This window comes from Aptenodytes forsteri, unplaced genomic scaffold, assembly GCF_000699145.1.
Source record: "Aptenodytes forsteri isolate BGI_AS27 unplaced genomic scaffold, ASM69914v1 Scaffold243, whole genome shotgun sequence".
NCBI classification, from domain to species: domain Eukaryota; kingdom Metazoa; phylum Chordata; class Aves; order Sphenisciformes; family Spheniscidae; genus Aptenodytes; species Aptenodytes forsteri.
Window position 1 is genome coordinate 697451 of NW_008795314.1, and position 16480 is coordinate 713930.

At 42.7% G+C, this 16480-nt stretch overlaps 1 protein-coding gene across 2 annotated transcripts in view; it reads left to right on the forward strand.

The window, feature by feature from the left end:
• The first annotated feature begins 654 nt into the window (after positions 1-654).
• UNK (unkempt family zinc finger) overlaps positions 655-16480 on the forward strand; it is a 23221-nt gene continuing 7395 nt past the window's right edge. Inside the window, exons 1-11 of one of the 2 annotated variants that reach the window (XM_019472126.1) lie at positions 655-857; positions 2518-2694; positions 3130-3260; positions 3384-3519; positions 5107-5224; positions 6213-6297; positions 8122-8264; positions 9579-9626; positions 10517-10717; positions 14995-15063; positions 15745-15919. In XM_019472126.1, coding sequence (XP_019327671.1) covers positions 3143-3260; positions 3384-3519; positions 5107-5224; positions 6213-6297; positions 8122-8264; positions 9579-9626; positions 10517-10717; positions 14995-15063; positions 15745-15919 — 1093 coding nt within the window. In that variant the 5' untranslated portion in view covers positions 655-857; positions 2518-2694; positions 3130-3142. Of the gene's footprint in view, positions 858-2517; positions 2695-3129; positions 3261-3383; positions 3520-5106; positions 5225-6212; positions 6298-8121; positions 8265-9578; positions 9627-10516; positions 10718-14994; positions 15064-15744; positions 15920-16480 lie in introns of those variants that run through there. The other variant, XM_019472125.1, reaches the window with a different exon arrangement.

Here is a 16480-nt window from a genome sequence, read left to right on the forward strand (position 1 = left end):
AGTTTGAGGATAGTTATCCCACTTTTCAAGACCGAGTCCTGAATTCACAAGATTGCAAGAGAGAAATTGATTAATTTTAGTTTCATAGTTGACAATGTACTGAAGAAGCAGCTGAGTTAAACCAGGAGGACAAGGCATGAAAAAGAGTCTTTTAAAAATCATTCTCTCTCAGTAATTTGAAGCTTTAAACATGGCTACAAGGAAGTGTATTTTATTTGGTTTTTTTTTTTTAAATGGAACGTATATATTTTAGGAAGGAAACCCCTTTTTGCCCAGATAGGTCTCAGATTTAGTTAGAAATGGATAGAAAAGTACTTAAGAGTTCTATTTTCTCACAAACTGTTTTCTAAGCTCGTGAAAAGCCTCTTCAAAATGATACTGAAAGGCACAATAGAAAGTGATTTCAGCTATAGTTAGCATTCGTGTTTGTGTTAACTGGCCTGGTAACTGGTGTCTTCCCATTACTGACAAGCAGCAGCTTCCAGCCGCCATTATTGAGAGCGAAAGCAGGGGAGGGTGTGGGAAGGACAGCAGGCACGTCTGTGATGGATGTGGCTCGGTTTGGCCTGGACTCTGCGGGGTGGTTGGATATTGCCTCTGACCAGCTTCCTGGTCCTAATCTCCTGCTGTTGGATTTCTGCCTGCAGTTACCTGAAGGAGTTCCGCACGGAGCAGTGCCCTCTTTTCGTGCAGCACAAGTGCACTCAGCACCGGCCCTACACTTGCTTCCACTGGCACTTTGTCAACCAGCGTCGTCGCAGATCTATCCGCCGCCGGGATGGTACATTTAACTACAGCCCTGACATTTACTGTACCAAGTATGACGAGACCACAGGAATCTGCCCAGAAGGAGATGAGTAAGTAAAGGCTGCACCCTGCTTTTCAGGCATTAGGCTTTTGGGATCAGTCCAGGTGGTGATTCCAGCCAGTTCTTGTAGAGATGAGGCAAGTCAGCAGTAAAGCAGCTTTGTAACATACGTAACATGAGAACAGATGTAAAAACTCTAATAGCATCCCATGTGCTCTAGGCCTGCTGCAGAGGTGATACTAAGGGTGACTTAGGTGGGAATTCAGCTCTTGAACTGTTCGGTGTCCTCAGGAGCCTTGGCATCTTCAGCAAAGTTGAGGTGTGAAAAACAGCACGCTGACGAATGGACCGAGGAGGACTCTGTTCCCATAAGTCCCTGACTGTCAAATCATAGCTCTTGCTCACTAGCAGAGTAGCTTAGTTTTTAACAGCTTGCTGAGAGAGGAGGAGCTTTGTCTTCTAGTCTGCCCCCTGAATTGTCTATCCCCAGCTTTTTAAATCATATCAGTTACTTGTCAGTTTATTTTGTCTTCCTGAACTTTTAAGAAGCCAGTAGGGAAATGGCAGGTACCCAGAATAAGGCAATGTGAGGCAGAGTTTGTTTTATTGGGTCTTCTCTCCCTGTGGCTGCAGGAAGTTTAACTGGAGCAGAGGTGCAAGTGTTTCTGCTGTGCACGTGGCAGACTCCAGCAGTTAAAGGGTTAACATAGTAATATAACTTCAGCCACAGATAGGGAAGAATAAATAGCGTAGCCAAACTGTGGTCAAATATAGGGAGTGTTTTATATAGAGATGCCATAGAAAGATGGAATTTCAGTTCCCTTTCATGGTGCCAGTATAAACACACAGAAAAATGCTATTTATCAGGAAAACAATATTTTTTTTTTTTACCTGATTAAGTAAAGATCTTGTGACTACAGCAGAATGGAATAATCCCCCAGCCTGAGGCCTCAGTTTCAATACTTTCTTCCTTGTTAGAAGAGAACTAGAAGGGACTGGAAGTAGGATATCTGGGGGCTTTGGCTTCTAGATCACTCATTCATATCTGGCTCAAACTCAGTGAATGAAAACTGTTGCCATCTCAGAACTCTTTCTTGATTTTGTATTTTTAGCTTGATGCTGCAATATCTAAACTTTACCTATTCATCTTGTGCTTTCTTTTTTATTTCTCAGTGTAGATTGTTCTTTTTCTGCCTAAGAGAGGAAACAAAACATCAGTTAAAATGGTAGTATTGTAATTCTCCTTTCTTGTCCCGTGCTCTGCATAAAGGATGCATCTGGCTATAGATAGACTGTTGCGGCCCTGTAGGAGTACATCAGCAGGAAACAGTAATAGCACGAAGTCTAGATGGGCTGCTGAGGAAATGGTATGTGCCATGTGATGTCCGTCCCTTCAATCATGGCTAGTATATCAGAATGCCTTGACAGTGTCCTTGTTCTTTTCCAGATCCGTGGCAGTCACTAGACTAGAATAATAAGCTGCTGCTGGCTTAATAATCCAGTTGTCTTTTTGGGAGGGAAACTATTATATACTGTGTAGTGACAGGTTTAGGGGTTCTGTGTAGCTTTGGAAGGCACAGCATAAGAGAAGAGGCAGAGTTAGCAAAGGTGTTGTCAACTACAGCATCCTGTATCGGCAATATGTCTTCTGGTAGTGTTGAGTCCATCACCCGTGTGACTAAACTTCTTCCCCTCCTCCGATACCTCAGGTGTCCCTTCTTGCATAGAACTACTGGAGACACAGAGAGGAGGTATCACTTGCGCTACTACAAAACTGGAATCTGCATTCATGAGACAGACTCCAAGGGAAACTGCACGAAGAATGGAGTCCACTGCGCATTCGCTCATGGGCCCCATGACCTACGCTCTCCGGTGTATGACATCAGGTTAGTAGAGCTTGGGGCTCTGTATGAAAAGGGTAATTTCTGTACCCAAATGAAAAGTCAGATGATTGAAGGACAGTACTACTTCAGCGTGAAATGCTTAGTGTTGGAGTGATGATATATCCCTTCCTAATAAGGCAAATCTACAAAATCTCCAGGGAGGATACTCGGAATGGGGAAAGGGAGCACATTTTAAACTAGTTGTGCTGTGGTTTGGAGCCTGATGGGGGGGGTCCAAACAATGCATCTGGAATTCCCAGGGAATGAAGAACATGAATTGCAGTTGCTGTTTGACTAAAGATGTTCTGACAAAAAATGAATGAATGAAATGCACCCGCTTAGGATTTGTTACCATGCTCCAGTATGTCAGTTTTTATACATCTTTATCTGTCTCTTCATCTGCTTAGTCTGTATATTCATTTAACTCTGCCCACAAAGGGAGCTTCAGGCGATGGAGGCTTTGCAGAATGGTCAGACTACATCAGAAGGTGGCATAGAGGGTCAGTCTGCAGTTGCTGCTAGCCATGCGATGATAGAGAAGATACTCAGTGAGGAGCCAAGGTGGCAAGGTGAGTGTCGCTTAGGGTCTGTGGTGTTGGGAAAGTTTGTGGAGTGCCCGCTCCTGTCAAAAACTTTTGTACAGTAAATACAGATCATGGTCATCTCCCACTAACTGATTGCTTCTTTTGCAGATACAACGTATGTGTTGGGAAATTACAAGACAGAGCAATGTAAGAAACCCCCCCGTCTCTGTCGCCAGGGTTATGCCTGTCCCTACTACCACAATAGCAAAGACAGAAGAAGAAGCCCAAGAAAACACAAATACAGGTACCGTGGTCCTGGATATTCTATTTCCCAGCTGAGTGGTGAGGTGTAGTAGAAATCTGTAATGAAGGATCTAGGATTTTGTCCACTAGATAATTTTTTTTAGTGTATCTCCAAGGCCTGTACTGACAGATGTGGTGGACTGCTATTTCTGCCTAGGAGACAGGATAACAAACTAAACAAGGAGTTTTGTTGTATATAGGAACCAGTATCTCTAATAAATGACTGTCGCTAAATCATGTTACAGCTCTGGCTTTACGGCAAACAGAAGCTGTGTCTGGGTTCCCCTTACCGTATAAACTCCTGCTTTAGAAAGCAGTGCAGGAAAAAGAAAACAAAAGAAAGTTTTTTAATCGCCATCTAGAAACAAACTCACACAGCAGTGTTTTCATGGTAAAGGATTCAGAATCATCAAGCTGTTTGTTGTGTATGCTTGGTGATGGGGATCGTGAGGCACGGTGTGACCAGTACTGTAGCTGGACATGCATTCCTAACCAACTGCTAAGGACTGTGCTTTTGAGGCACCAGGGTGTTCTTGTCACTCAGCTGTCGTTGGATTTTCAGCATGCCGCGTCTCCCTGAACGTGTTTCATCCAAGTTATAGGCCCTCATTTCCTCCAACACAACAGAGCTTTTGTTGTGATCTCAGTGGGGCTTTTCCTTAGTTCCTTTTTGAAAAACATAAGAGCAGACCAGAAAGCCAGGAGAGAAAATACCATGGATGTTCTCGCTTCCCTTCCCCACCCCCCATTCACAGAAATTTTTGAATTGGCACTGAAATCCCGTATTTAAAAAAACTAGATATATAAAAACCAAAGGAACGTTAATCCCAAGACCTTCAGGAGAAACAGAAACACTAAGCCAGTCTTCAGCCAGCAGCTATGTGCTTTCTGCCCCTGCCTGGGCCCTTTGGGAAGGGAAGAGGTGAAAGCTTCTCCCCTCCTGATCTCCACTCCTTTCTGTGTTGCTTTCCCCACCCCCAGCTGATGTGGCTGCCTCTTTCGTGCAGGCATCTGCTGCTGCTATCTGCTTCCCTCTGCTGTTTTTTAAGGGAATGGTTAAGAGCATAAAGAGCAGGGGAAGTAGGTCACAGCAAAAATTCAGAACTGGGAAAAAGAACTGTTCTGGCTGGGAGAAAGAAAATGGACTTGCCTTTTCCCCAGTGACCTGACTCAGCTTCTTTTCCACATGGCCATGCTATAACCCTGGAAACGTACCACTGTAAGGGTATTATGTGTTTTAGGATTAGCCAATTAACTTACTAGCTTTCTATGAACGTACAGTTCCAAACCAGAAACCAGACCCAGCATCTCTGACACTAATCACATCAGCTGCTAATATTGTTAAGTTATGTTGGTTCAGGTTGTATTGGGTTTCAGATGGAGAGCTAAGCCATTTTTCTTTCACCGGGAAAATGGAAGAGGGGGAAGAAGATGCAATAGGAGCAAAGTGGGGGCTGGGGAAGCAGCAGCCAGCCAAACAGATTGTACAGCTGAGGGTGGGCAGCTGAACCTGCCTTCCAGTTGAGGAAGCAAAGCTCAAAGCACATTTGTGGGTCTGATGCATTCTCCTGCTACCTTATTTACACAGATCTTCGCCATGTCCCAGTGTGAAACATGGAGATGAGTGGGGAGATCCCAGTAAGTGTGAAAATGGAGACTCATGCCAATACTGCCACACTCGCACAGAACAGCAGTTCCATCCAGAGGTACAGTAACCTGCTCATTCCGTTTGGTAGCTGACTAGAAAAGCAAAAGCATTCCAGGCTTATGAAGTACATTAGTGTGCCAGCTGCGAGAGTTTGTGGGCTGCTTGTAGTGTGGTCCTGGGATACAGAGGAACTGCCTGTTGGAAGTAAGCTGAAATTCAGCTGCTTGACAGGGGTGCCTTTTCATTAGGTAGACCATATGGGAGGAGGTAAGAAAAGTAGGGGAAAACTCAAGTGTAAGAGCAGTCTCATGCGTGGGGGTCCTTTTGAAAGCATGATGTGGATTTGCAGGTGAGCATACAGCATCTGTTTCCCTGAGGAAAAATTCTTTGTTGATGATGATCAAACTAAACCATAGATACCCACGAACTGGTGCTAAAAACCACCAAGCTCTTAGTTGTGAGCATGCCCAGAGCATTCCAGTATCCTTACAGAAAGTGTAATTAAGACCTTGTCCTAGTCTGCTTCATGTTACAGTGTTGAAAAGCTTTGTTGGGCCTGTATCGGCAAAGTAACCATTGTCACCGCCTGTCAAACTGGGGGGAAGGGGAATAATCCATTTCCTACAATCATTGTCAACGGTTTGTTATTTTCCTTGCAAACATGTGGCTGTAACTTTCTGTGCTGTCATCTGTCAACTGTTTCCTACCTTTTACCATTTGTAATATCCATGGAGCTTCCAGTGAGACTGAGGGACTTTATGGCAAATGGTGACCTTTGGGTGAGCTGACGTGTGATGGGCTGATCTTTGGGTGAGCTTAGCTGTGATGGGCATATTTTGGTGTTTCTGTAACTATAGTGGGTTTTCCTTTCTTTGAAGCAAAGCACTGAAATGGTCACCCTGAACTCTGCTGGCCTTTGCGCCTTTATCTGTGTTCTATCTTGCTGTCGAGTCTCTTCATAGTACTTTTGTACCTGGGCTGCCGGTCACTGTTTTTTCCTGTTCATGTCTGGTTTTTTTTTTTTGTTTTTTTTTTCCCATCCTTAGATCTACAAATCCACCAAATGCAATGATATGCAGCAGTCTGGCAGCTGTCCCCGAGGACCCTTCTGTGCCTTTGCACATGTAGAACGTACGTGGGCTGCTTCTCTCGTCTTTCATGGATATTTGAGCTATGGAGAGCTTTGGCCAAAATAGATAGTTTAAAATATAGGGCCACTAAACTAGAGCTTCTGTGAAGGATTTTCAAAAACAGAGTATTAACTTTGATAATTCCTATAAAACTGTGCTAGTGTGGGAGGTGCTGGCAGAGCTGAAGGCAGTAGGTAGTCTGTAGGACTCAGCCCTTAGCTCTCACTGCACTGTCTCTTGAAGTATCTCCCTCTGTTCCCTCTCACTCGCTTAGTTCTTTGTATGTCAGTTTAGGAGGACTGGAACAGAGAGAGCTGCCTCTCCTCTGTACGTGGATGAACTGTACCTAGCTAAGTTGCAAAGTGTTGTATTTTAAAAAGCTGAGGATAAAATTGCTAATTATAGATAATGTGTTGATCCATTTTAAAAATTAAATGCTATTTATGAAGTTTTGCTTAGAGTTTAAATCTTTTTAAGTCAGGTTGGAGAAGAAAAATATGCAGCTTTTTGTCTGCTTTTCCTCAAATCCTCTTTTCTTGTTAACTCCCTGATTTATAGGGCATTATTTCAATCCTCACTTTCATCGTTTGTAAACTAGTGATGCTGTTTTGGTTGTGGGAGTTCTATATTCAGGTGGGTACTAATATCCATAGATAAATGGTTAGCTCCTGGTCCTGCGGCTCCTACTCAGTTTCTGCACTTCAGTCTCACTGTTGAATTTGCAGCAATTAGAGCAGGTTACTCAGAAGTCAATAGACTGGCTCTGATACTGACTCACTACATGGCCTTGAGCAAATCTTTGTTATTTGATTATCCTTTGTAAATGGTGGCATTAGTAATTGCTGCCTTTGTCAAGGAATGGTGAGAGTAAATTCCCTACAGGTTATGCAGTTCCTTTTATAGGAAGCCTTGTCGACAAGCAGTAATTATAGCTAGAGCTGTGGGCTATAATGGCCCAAAACACAGTAGTGCAGCTACACAGTATGATCCAGCGAGCTTAAGAGAGAATGAAGTCTTGATAAAGAAACAGCGTTTAGCAAACTCCCTTGTGTATAACATAGTGTTTTTGTTTAGGAGATTCCTAACAAGATTACTGCACTTGATACAATACTACTTTAAAGCCAGAGTAACCTTCTGTGGCACTTAGGTCATTCTAACCTGGTTATTTCTTGTGCTGTCTTATGGAATTGTATCTTTTAGTCCTTTCTTAGCAAGCCGAACACTGAGGGCCTAATTCAATTAAAGTAACAGGAGTCCATTTATTATATCTGCTCTTAGCATGAGTTTTGCTGATTATTAGCAAGAAAAGTAAAGATGCTGAGTTGCGTTAGCTGTAAATACTACAAGTCTACAGCATCTCTGCTTTACCTTCCAAGCCAATGACACTTTCTTTTTGTGTATGCCTTTTAATGTACGTGACTTTTTTGGTAATGGTTTGTACTGAGCACAGATGGAAACTTATCTCCCTCAGCTAATTATAATGCACCCATCAACTTTGTGCCTAGCAATGAAGGAAGCTCTGCTTAGTTCAAGACAGCTGAATGAATAACACACAATTCATGCAGGGAAGATAATTTTGGAGCAGCATTAATGGACTAAAGAGCAGCACAGTGTACAAGTGATGACAGTAATAATGTAAGGAATATTAGATAAGTAGTAGCCATTTGCCAGATGAGGTTTCTCCTTGCTTCTATACTTCTAAGGAGGTGCTTGTGGAATATTTCTTCTCTCAAGAATATCTAGGTATTCTTGTTCCTAAATGTCTTGTGCTCCATTGCAATTGTACAGCTTTGAGTAACGTTCCATGTGCTTTTATTTCTTCCAGAGCCTGCGCTCAATGAAGATTTACAGCAATCCTCAGCTGTGTCTAGCCCGACACAGACAGGCCCTGTGATGTATATGCCATCAGCAGCTGGTGATTCTGTTCCGGTCAGCCCTTCCAGTCCACATGCCCCAGACCTTAGCAATGTATGTAGCACTGGCGGGAAAGCTTTGTCCATATTTTACAAATCTGGGTTTCTCTGAGTCACTGTACGTCTTTCTCCCAAGAAGAGAAATCTTAAGGATCCAAAAGCCCAAAGGATATGGCATTTTTCTTTTAGATCTCAGCTCCACGCTTTTTAGAGGGATCTATTTGTTTGGAACATACAATTCAGTGGCTTTAGTATTGTCCCCTCACCTATAAAATTTCTAAGCCTTCCTTTCTGTGCAGTTTGTTGATGTACTTTCAGGAAAGTGGAATACATCCGCACATGAAGTCCAACTCCTTCCTGTCTGGAGGTACATATTGGGCTTAGTTTCCAAGTACTCCAATTAAAGGCTGTGAGCCAATAACATCTAAAGTACATAACTACAATTGAGTTTGTTTACATATGTAATCTCAGAGGCTTAGCCTGTGCGTATTGTGTGTTGCATTATAGGATATTCTTGAGTCCCTCCCTCTCCTACTTCTGGAGATAGCTAAACTCTGGAATATGTTTAAGTAATACCCCAGATTGTTGGCAGTACTTTATTTTAGTTGTACATACAAGAAGGGAGATCTTTAGATGCTGAACAGATACACACAGACAGATAAGAAGCCCATGGAATGCTAGACCACTTCATTTTTGCTGAGGGTTTTTTTTTTTGTTTGTTAAGTCTTTCCTGTTTGCACTGCTGTTGATAAGGTGTGTAACCTTTTCCAATGGTTGGTCGAGGTTTTAAGAAGGTAAAATGACATGAGTTTAACTCATTTGAAACTGGTCAGAATGAGGTAAACTCATTTAGGACCTCTCTTTTCAAAGAGGGGGAATAAGGTAAAGGAGAAGCTGATAGTTTGATTTTATTAGTGCCAAAGCCAACCTAACAGTTCATAGTTCTCCTGAATTTGATTGCAGCTAGAATTCCAAACAGATCTTGAAAAGTCTGGACATAATATTTTCTCTCACTAAATAACACTGTGGAAAGCAGTAAAAAACAAAACGCCTTCCTCTCATGAATGTATCATCTAAATTATCTGAAAACTGCAGTGAAATTGAAGATATATTCCCCTTAATAGACCATTTAGGTCTTTTCTATGTCAAGTTCTTAGTCTTTTAAACAGTCTTTCCTAATCCATGGATATATGCCAAATGGCAACACATGTCTTTCTGTGGCTTCGTCACTCCACAGGGCATCTGCATTTAGCTTGCAAACAAATATGGCTTTGCTGGTGATCATTTTACATGATGAATTAATCAGAGAAAAAGGTCCCTCTAGCAGCCAGCCTCACGTGGCCTGTTCTGTTTTGTATTTGTACTGTAGGTGTGGAATAAATCAGGAACTCTGCCAACTAGCCCCACCTCCACCACAGTGAGTAGTATCTTTGCAACTGTAGGGAAGCGTGGACAGCAGAATGTCTATGAAAATAAAATCAAAACACTGTAGGATGTTCCTTCTTTCTAATGCCAGCCCAGACTGTGCCACGTTTGAATCTGGTAGCGGTAGCTGTCTAAATGTTGTCTGAAGCACAGTCGTGCTTGCCAGTGCAGGCAAATAATTTCTTGTCCCAGGAAAATGGGATATCTGCATTGATCCAGGTAGGCGCTGTCTCTAAAACTAATCTTAATCTCCTTTGCTGCTGTCTGTGGCTTCATCTACAGTGCAAAACTAGCCTTGTTGCATGTGGTTGTGATCCCTGGTATTAGTCCAAAGAATGGAACTGTTGGAAATCCTTGGGTTTTTTAATGCAGCTGTTGATACTTGGCTTGTGCCTGCATTAAAAATTTCAGATTTCCAACTGAAAGCAAAAGATTACACATAGCTCAGATATGCTTGGTTGTTCTGACTGCCATAGCACCTTTCCAGGTTTCACGCTACTACTCAGAGTGCAGACAGGATCTGCTGTAGCCTAAGGAAAACAAAGAGACTTTTGGTCAGGTTTGGAAACTTGATCAGTCACATCTGAGGCCTCAAAAAGAATTAATGTCACTAGAGCTGTAGGTTGTTTTTATAAGACTGCACTCCAGTACAAAGTAATGGCAGTAAAACCATAATTGTGGGACTGTATAAATCCAGTATCTACTGGAGCTTTTTCCTGGTTTTTAATTACTGTTTACTGGAAGCTTGTATGCTTGTGTTGACTGTCAGTATAATCGATGCACAAACAGTGAAGTGAATGAGCCTTTCCATGGGATGCCTCTCCTCCTTGAATCGTTGCTACTAGCTGGCTCTACTTTCCTGACACTTGTTCCTTCTATTAGATTCTTTGTAGGAACAGCAGTCTCGGAAGCCCATCTAATATATGTGGGTCTCCTCCTGGCGCCATTGGAAAGCCACACAGCTTGGAGACCATTGGTTTTCCTCCAGACTCAGTAACAGCAGCCGGCAGCTACAAGAAAGCACCGGGGTTTGAGCGAGAAGATCAGGTGGGGGCCGAGTATTTGAAGAGTTTCAAATGCCAGGTTAGTAGGGAATATTGGCTGGAAGAGTTGGGGGGATGAGGAAGAATGAGAAATTGCCCAGTCTAGCTTGAATGTATTTTTATTTTTCAAGGAACAAAAATGAGAAATAACTATTCTCATTAGCAGTTCTCAGATCCCTGCTGTTGCTTTCAGCCTCCCTTCCAGTCTCTTCCATCTTACATCTGTTCTTGTCTGCCTAGCTGCCATCACACACTCAGTTTGTAGAAGTCAAGCTGCTGCTTGTTTTCCTAATCCCTCACAACTTCTCTCCTGTGTTGACCCTGGGTAGCTTCCCACATATCACTTCTTGCTCTTTCTTTTTCCATATTTAGGTCCTTGCCAAGAGTTGCTGTTTCTCTTGCTGTATTGTCTCATGGAAACTCATCCTTCCTTCTCTGTTCTCACTCCGAACTCTTACCTTGATCTCCGTGACTTGGTTTGTCTTCTGTTTTCACCATTCCTTTTTCCGATGTATTAAAAATGTCATGTTAGTTGTCTCTTGCTTCTCTGGCTGTATCATTCTGATCCTTGACTCTCCTGTGGTTTCTGTATTAAATTTGACTGCCTCATTCTCATTTGGAGAACCCTCTGCAATCTTACCCAACCCACATCTCTAATGACATTCCCTCTTATCCCTTTTGGATATCCCAGTCTTGTCTTGCTGCTTCCTCAGTCTTCTCCATCTTGGTGTCATGCCTTAGTCAGACTGCTCCCTAAGCCTAGAACAGTCTCTTCCATCTCTTTTGCCACACATGAGCTTTTCCACAGTCAAGTTCTTATTGTGAATTTCCTTTCTTGATGTTACAATTAATAGTTTCTCTGCACCATCCCTTCCAAGTCAGCTGAGTCCAACCCAGAGCTTGGGTCTCAGTTTTTATTCCTCACTGGGTTTGTAAATGTAATAGAACAACATCTCAATTTAGGTGAAGGAATAGCTACTTTTATGAAGAGGTGCCTGCAAAAATATTTCCTGGATGTTCTTTTTAAAAAAAATATAAAAAGGAATAAAAAGACCTGGTCTATGTTGCTTGAAAACAGAGATGACAAGAAATGATGCTTTCAACCTGGCTACGTTTAAACTCTTGTCTGTAATATTAAAGAAGCTAGCCTTAATAAACTCACACTGCTGCGTTAGTATTGCACTGCTGTGAGAAAACAGTGGAAATATCCCGTCCAGACAAGATCTTGCATAAAGTAGTTAGATTTAGAAGCAGACTCTGTGGGGTTTGTTTTATTTATTTTTACAACTTTGGGAAAATATGACCAAACTTTGCAGTAGATCAGTCTTGAACACTGTTTAGTCTAATTAGAATGATTTAGTGACAAATACAGATTAAGCTATATGCATGTACGCTTTCTTATAAATGCTTTCATTGTCTTGCTTAATGTGGATGTGGCTTAGGAAATTTCAAATTGATGCAACACGTCTTTGGGGGTAAAGAGCAGACCATGCTGTGATCCTGGCACTTCTTGTGGGCACAGCAGCTTGTAGCAGTTGTTTAGAAACAAAAGAAAAAACATGTGCTCGTTCTCTGTTGCCTCTGCTGCAAAGGAGGAGTGAACCCAAAGCCGAAGGACTGAGAGAACCCCTGTTTCCTGCCAGCAGAGGCAGGGTGCCAGGGAGGCCCTGCTTTGGAGAAAATGAGCAGCAAGCCTAAGCCAAAGAGAAAGGGGATGGAGCATGAATAGGACTTTTAAAAGGAGGGCCAGATGATGAACATTTATGTCTGAAGTCCAGGCTGTGCTACAAAGATACTGTATTCAGGTAGCTTCTTACTCACGCGGCTTTAATTAAGCAAAAACCTGTGTTAAGTGACTGGAATAAATAACTATTAAGATATAGATGGAAGTAATCACAGTTGCCTTATGCTAGGCTTCTACAGACAAAATTAGGTGTCTCATAAGTGTCCTGATTTAATTTTCTTTTAATCTATAATTACTTACTTTTTTTTAATCCTCTGTAATTCCCTTTGGCTGCAGTGGGCACCAGAGACTCTCATATACCCTATAAATTAGACCAATAATTAGGCATTTAACTTTGTTCACTCATATTTGAAAACTTAAGAGACACTCTGGCTCAGCTCTGCAATACGCTTGTCATTTTTCTTCCGTAGAATTAGTACAAACAGTTTCTATCTTATTAGAATGAAAAATGCACCTTCTGTGTTAATAGGTTCCACAGTTTGTGGTAAGGCTGAGCCAGCAGTTAAAGCTAAAAATACTTTTCCTGAGTCCCAAAAGATTTAGCAAGCTGGAAAAATGCTGGCTGCACTGGAAGGACTTGAGTGCCACGACTAGGAGGTGTTCCTAAGTCCTGACACACAGTACAGGAGGTTTGTTCCATGCTGGTCAGAAAACATTCAGTTTCACTCGTAATTTATGTCCCCTGTTTTCTTTCCTGACTGCAACAGAGTGAGCTGGAGAATTTCAGCCTGCCCTTTGAATTTCTGTCTTGATGTATGCCCTTTCTAACGTTATTCAGAGCTAAAGGAGGCTGGCTTAGTGGTGACAATCGGTTTGCTCCATTTTGCACTGGTGTTACATGAATTCAAGGCAGTGGAAATTGAGACTAGCTTAGAAATGAGTTCACTTTTTCTCCTCCTTAAAGATTAAAAAAAAAACAAACCCAACCCTTCCAGTAAGACTTAACTGCACCAGAGCCAGCTAGCTACATTGGCAGGAAGCCTCTCAGTGGGGGGGGGCATGGCTGCATATGTGCCTTCTCTTTAGCTTCTGACGTCTGTTGATAGCACATCTTGTGTTCAGATGAGTGTCAAACAGGGTAGGGATGTGTTGGATAATCTAGCAGGCGTGTTATCAGACGCACACAGATGCACTAACGTAACGCATCTATTGCACACAAAGGAAAACAAGCCTGTGATCGGTTCAGTGGTAGTTTTGCTGTATGTAAATGCACTGTATGTTGTTCAGGGAAGCGTGACAGAATGGTACCCACTGCAGAAGGATCTTTGCGTCTGTATCTCAACTGCCTGTTTGCCAGGCTTTGACCTCCCCATCTGCCCATAGGCATACAGTTGAGCAGAGAAAATGATTTAATTAAGTAAAACCAAGGGATGAATTCTTCCGCTGCTCTTTCGCCTGTCTGGTTATGTCATCCCTCTCCAGCAATCGTTTATCTTTTTCATAAGACTGTTTAAGCCAAAAAGTCAAGGCGTATCACTTCAGGTCAGTGTGGCATCTCATGCGCTGCTGTTGTACATCATGCCTGAAGCTCCCCTGCAGAGATGGTGACTGCCTGCATTTGCGATAAAAACGATTGAGTGGACTTTATGCCTGGAATATGTCTCTGATTCAGACTGAGGGGGGTTGGAAAGCGAGTAAACAAGCAGCCCTGACTCTCATCACTTTTTTGCTCCCTCTCTGTGCCCGGAGGGTGTGATTGATCTCCCTGTGCCTTACGCATGTCCAGCATGGGAGGAACAGAGCCAGGCCTGCAGACAGACCGTTACACACTGACAAGCTCAAGAGGCCACTTCCTTCCCAACTCTGGTTGTTGTAGCTTAGAATTGACTGATGTTGTGAGGCAAGAGGGTTGGTATCCGTTAAGGATATAGTACTGGAAGGTCCTTAAGCTGAATTTTTAGGCTGGATAGTGGAATTCTAAATATATGTTGGCATCCATGCAGTTTTGCAATTCCAGACAGCCTTGACCTCTCATGTTTTATAGCTTTGAGCTCTCTATGTTAACGGATCGGGGAAGGTTTTTTTTTAAAATCAGTTTTGATGATGTTGCTTTTAAAATTGGTTAGTTATCACTTTATTTTACTTTGCAATCCTAGCTGGGAGCTGGAAAAGTTTGAGGGAAAACATAATCTACATACTTTATTTTCCCAAAGCTGAAAAATGTTTACATAATTTAAAAATACAGTGTGCCTCCCACCATTTCTGGCCCTTTTTTAGATACTAGTAGGGCTGATGAGTTATTTATAGCAGGGCAAAATAATTCATTTTTGTTCTTGGTTCTTAAGATGTGTTTTGTGCTAGCAGAGGACTTAGAGCAGCATTGAAGGCAAATGTAATTGTGACAAGTCTTTGCATAACTCTAGGGGTGATGTCTTGGTATATAGAAAGCAAATTACTTGGAGTGTTTTCAGTTTGCTATGCTTTCCCGCTCTCTGAATTCTCTAGTGCCCAGAGCAGACTGTAAGAGAGGAGGGGAGTATGTTTCCCATGGCCTCTCCAAAGCCAGCAGTCAGCCATTTTTAATTTTGCTGCTAATCCCTCTGCTTATTTTTTGTTCTGTTTCTTTACTGCAGCAAGCAAAAATGAAGTCCCACTCACTGGAACACAGGAGCCAGGAGCAACCTTTGTTACAGCCCAAACAGGTACAGTACTGCTAGCAGGGCTCTGAACCTAGCTCAGTGCTTGCACCACCACAGACAAGGACGTGAGAAATCTCTGTGGATCCAGACAACTCTGCAGGGAGTAAATGACAGGCCAGACACCATTAGGGATGTTCAGCTTGAGGGATTACTTTATGAAGATGGGATGATTTGCTGGAGGGGTTATTTGTGAGCGGCTAGACCTGTGTGAATTCAGGATAGATTCATAGGCCTGGACCATGCTGGAGAGAGTCTCCAAATTACAGGAAATTGAGCTGAAATGGATCTCTGGAGTCATCTAAGTTCAAGGATTTGGCAAAGAGAATTTAATATCAGGTTCTAAGTCGTGTGCTGAACTAAGTCTGAGTGAGTGATTGTGTGACCCATCCCTATGATTGCATGCAACCTGGGGGTCACAGGAGTTAATTCTGGGGCAGCCCGAAGGATGTTTGTAATACTGGGGAGGGGGGGCAGAATGGAGAACAGTCGGCAGAAATTAAAGAAAAGCTGTTAATCTCTCCCCCACCCCCAGCCCAGTAGTAGCACTAGCCATCTGTCAGGTTGGAAGCAGGCAGGAACAGGTTTGCTGCTGATCTTTGGCTCATTCCTGCATGTTTCTGAAGGGGTTCTTCTATAAAGATGTTTTATTTCCTACCTCTTTCCCTTTTAAAACTCTTGTTTCAGGACATACTGGGTATTCTCCCAGTGGGGAGCCCGCTGACATCCAGCATCTCCTCTAGTATCACCTCCAGTCTGGCTGCAACGCCACCAAGCCCTGCCGGCACCAGCAGCATACCAGGCATGAATGCCAATGCTCTTCCTTTCTACCCAACCAGTGACACCGTTGAGTCTGTCATAGGTAACTTTTGCCTTTTTTACTTATGCTAATAGGGCTTCCTCAGACGTGGATCACCAGGTATGAGACTTGGAATAGCCATGGGTGTTCCAGTGAACTCCAGTTTTTCGTCTCTGTCAGTGTTGGCAGATTCCTGAGGCTGTAAGCTTTTTCTGTGACTGTGATACATCTGATGTTTTCTGCAGGTCATTATGGATGAAATTCACCCACAGGACCAACAGAAGGCCTCTGCGCCACTTACTCAGAATGTCAGATGGTTTAAAGGGCCTTAGTTTTAGGTTTGTCAAAGTGACAAAGAGGTCTTGGAGTAGGCAGGAAATCAGAGGGGCATTTTCCACAGTTACAACCCCTTACATTCTAAATGACAATTTTATAGCAAGGGCTACCACCAGGTAGATTGCAAGGACTTGCCCTTCATAGAGTGTGGGACAGAGGCTGTAAGAAAAAGGAGAACAGGAGAGTCCAGAGAGTGGAATCACTCCTTTTAGATAGGTACAGGTTTTTTTGGTCACCTGGTTGTGGTGGTTTTTTTGTGTTTTTTGGTTTTGTTTTTTTTTTTTAAAA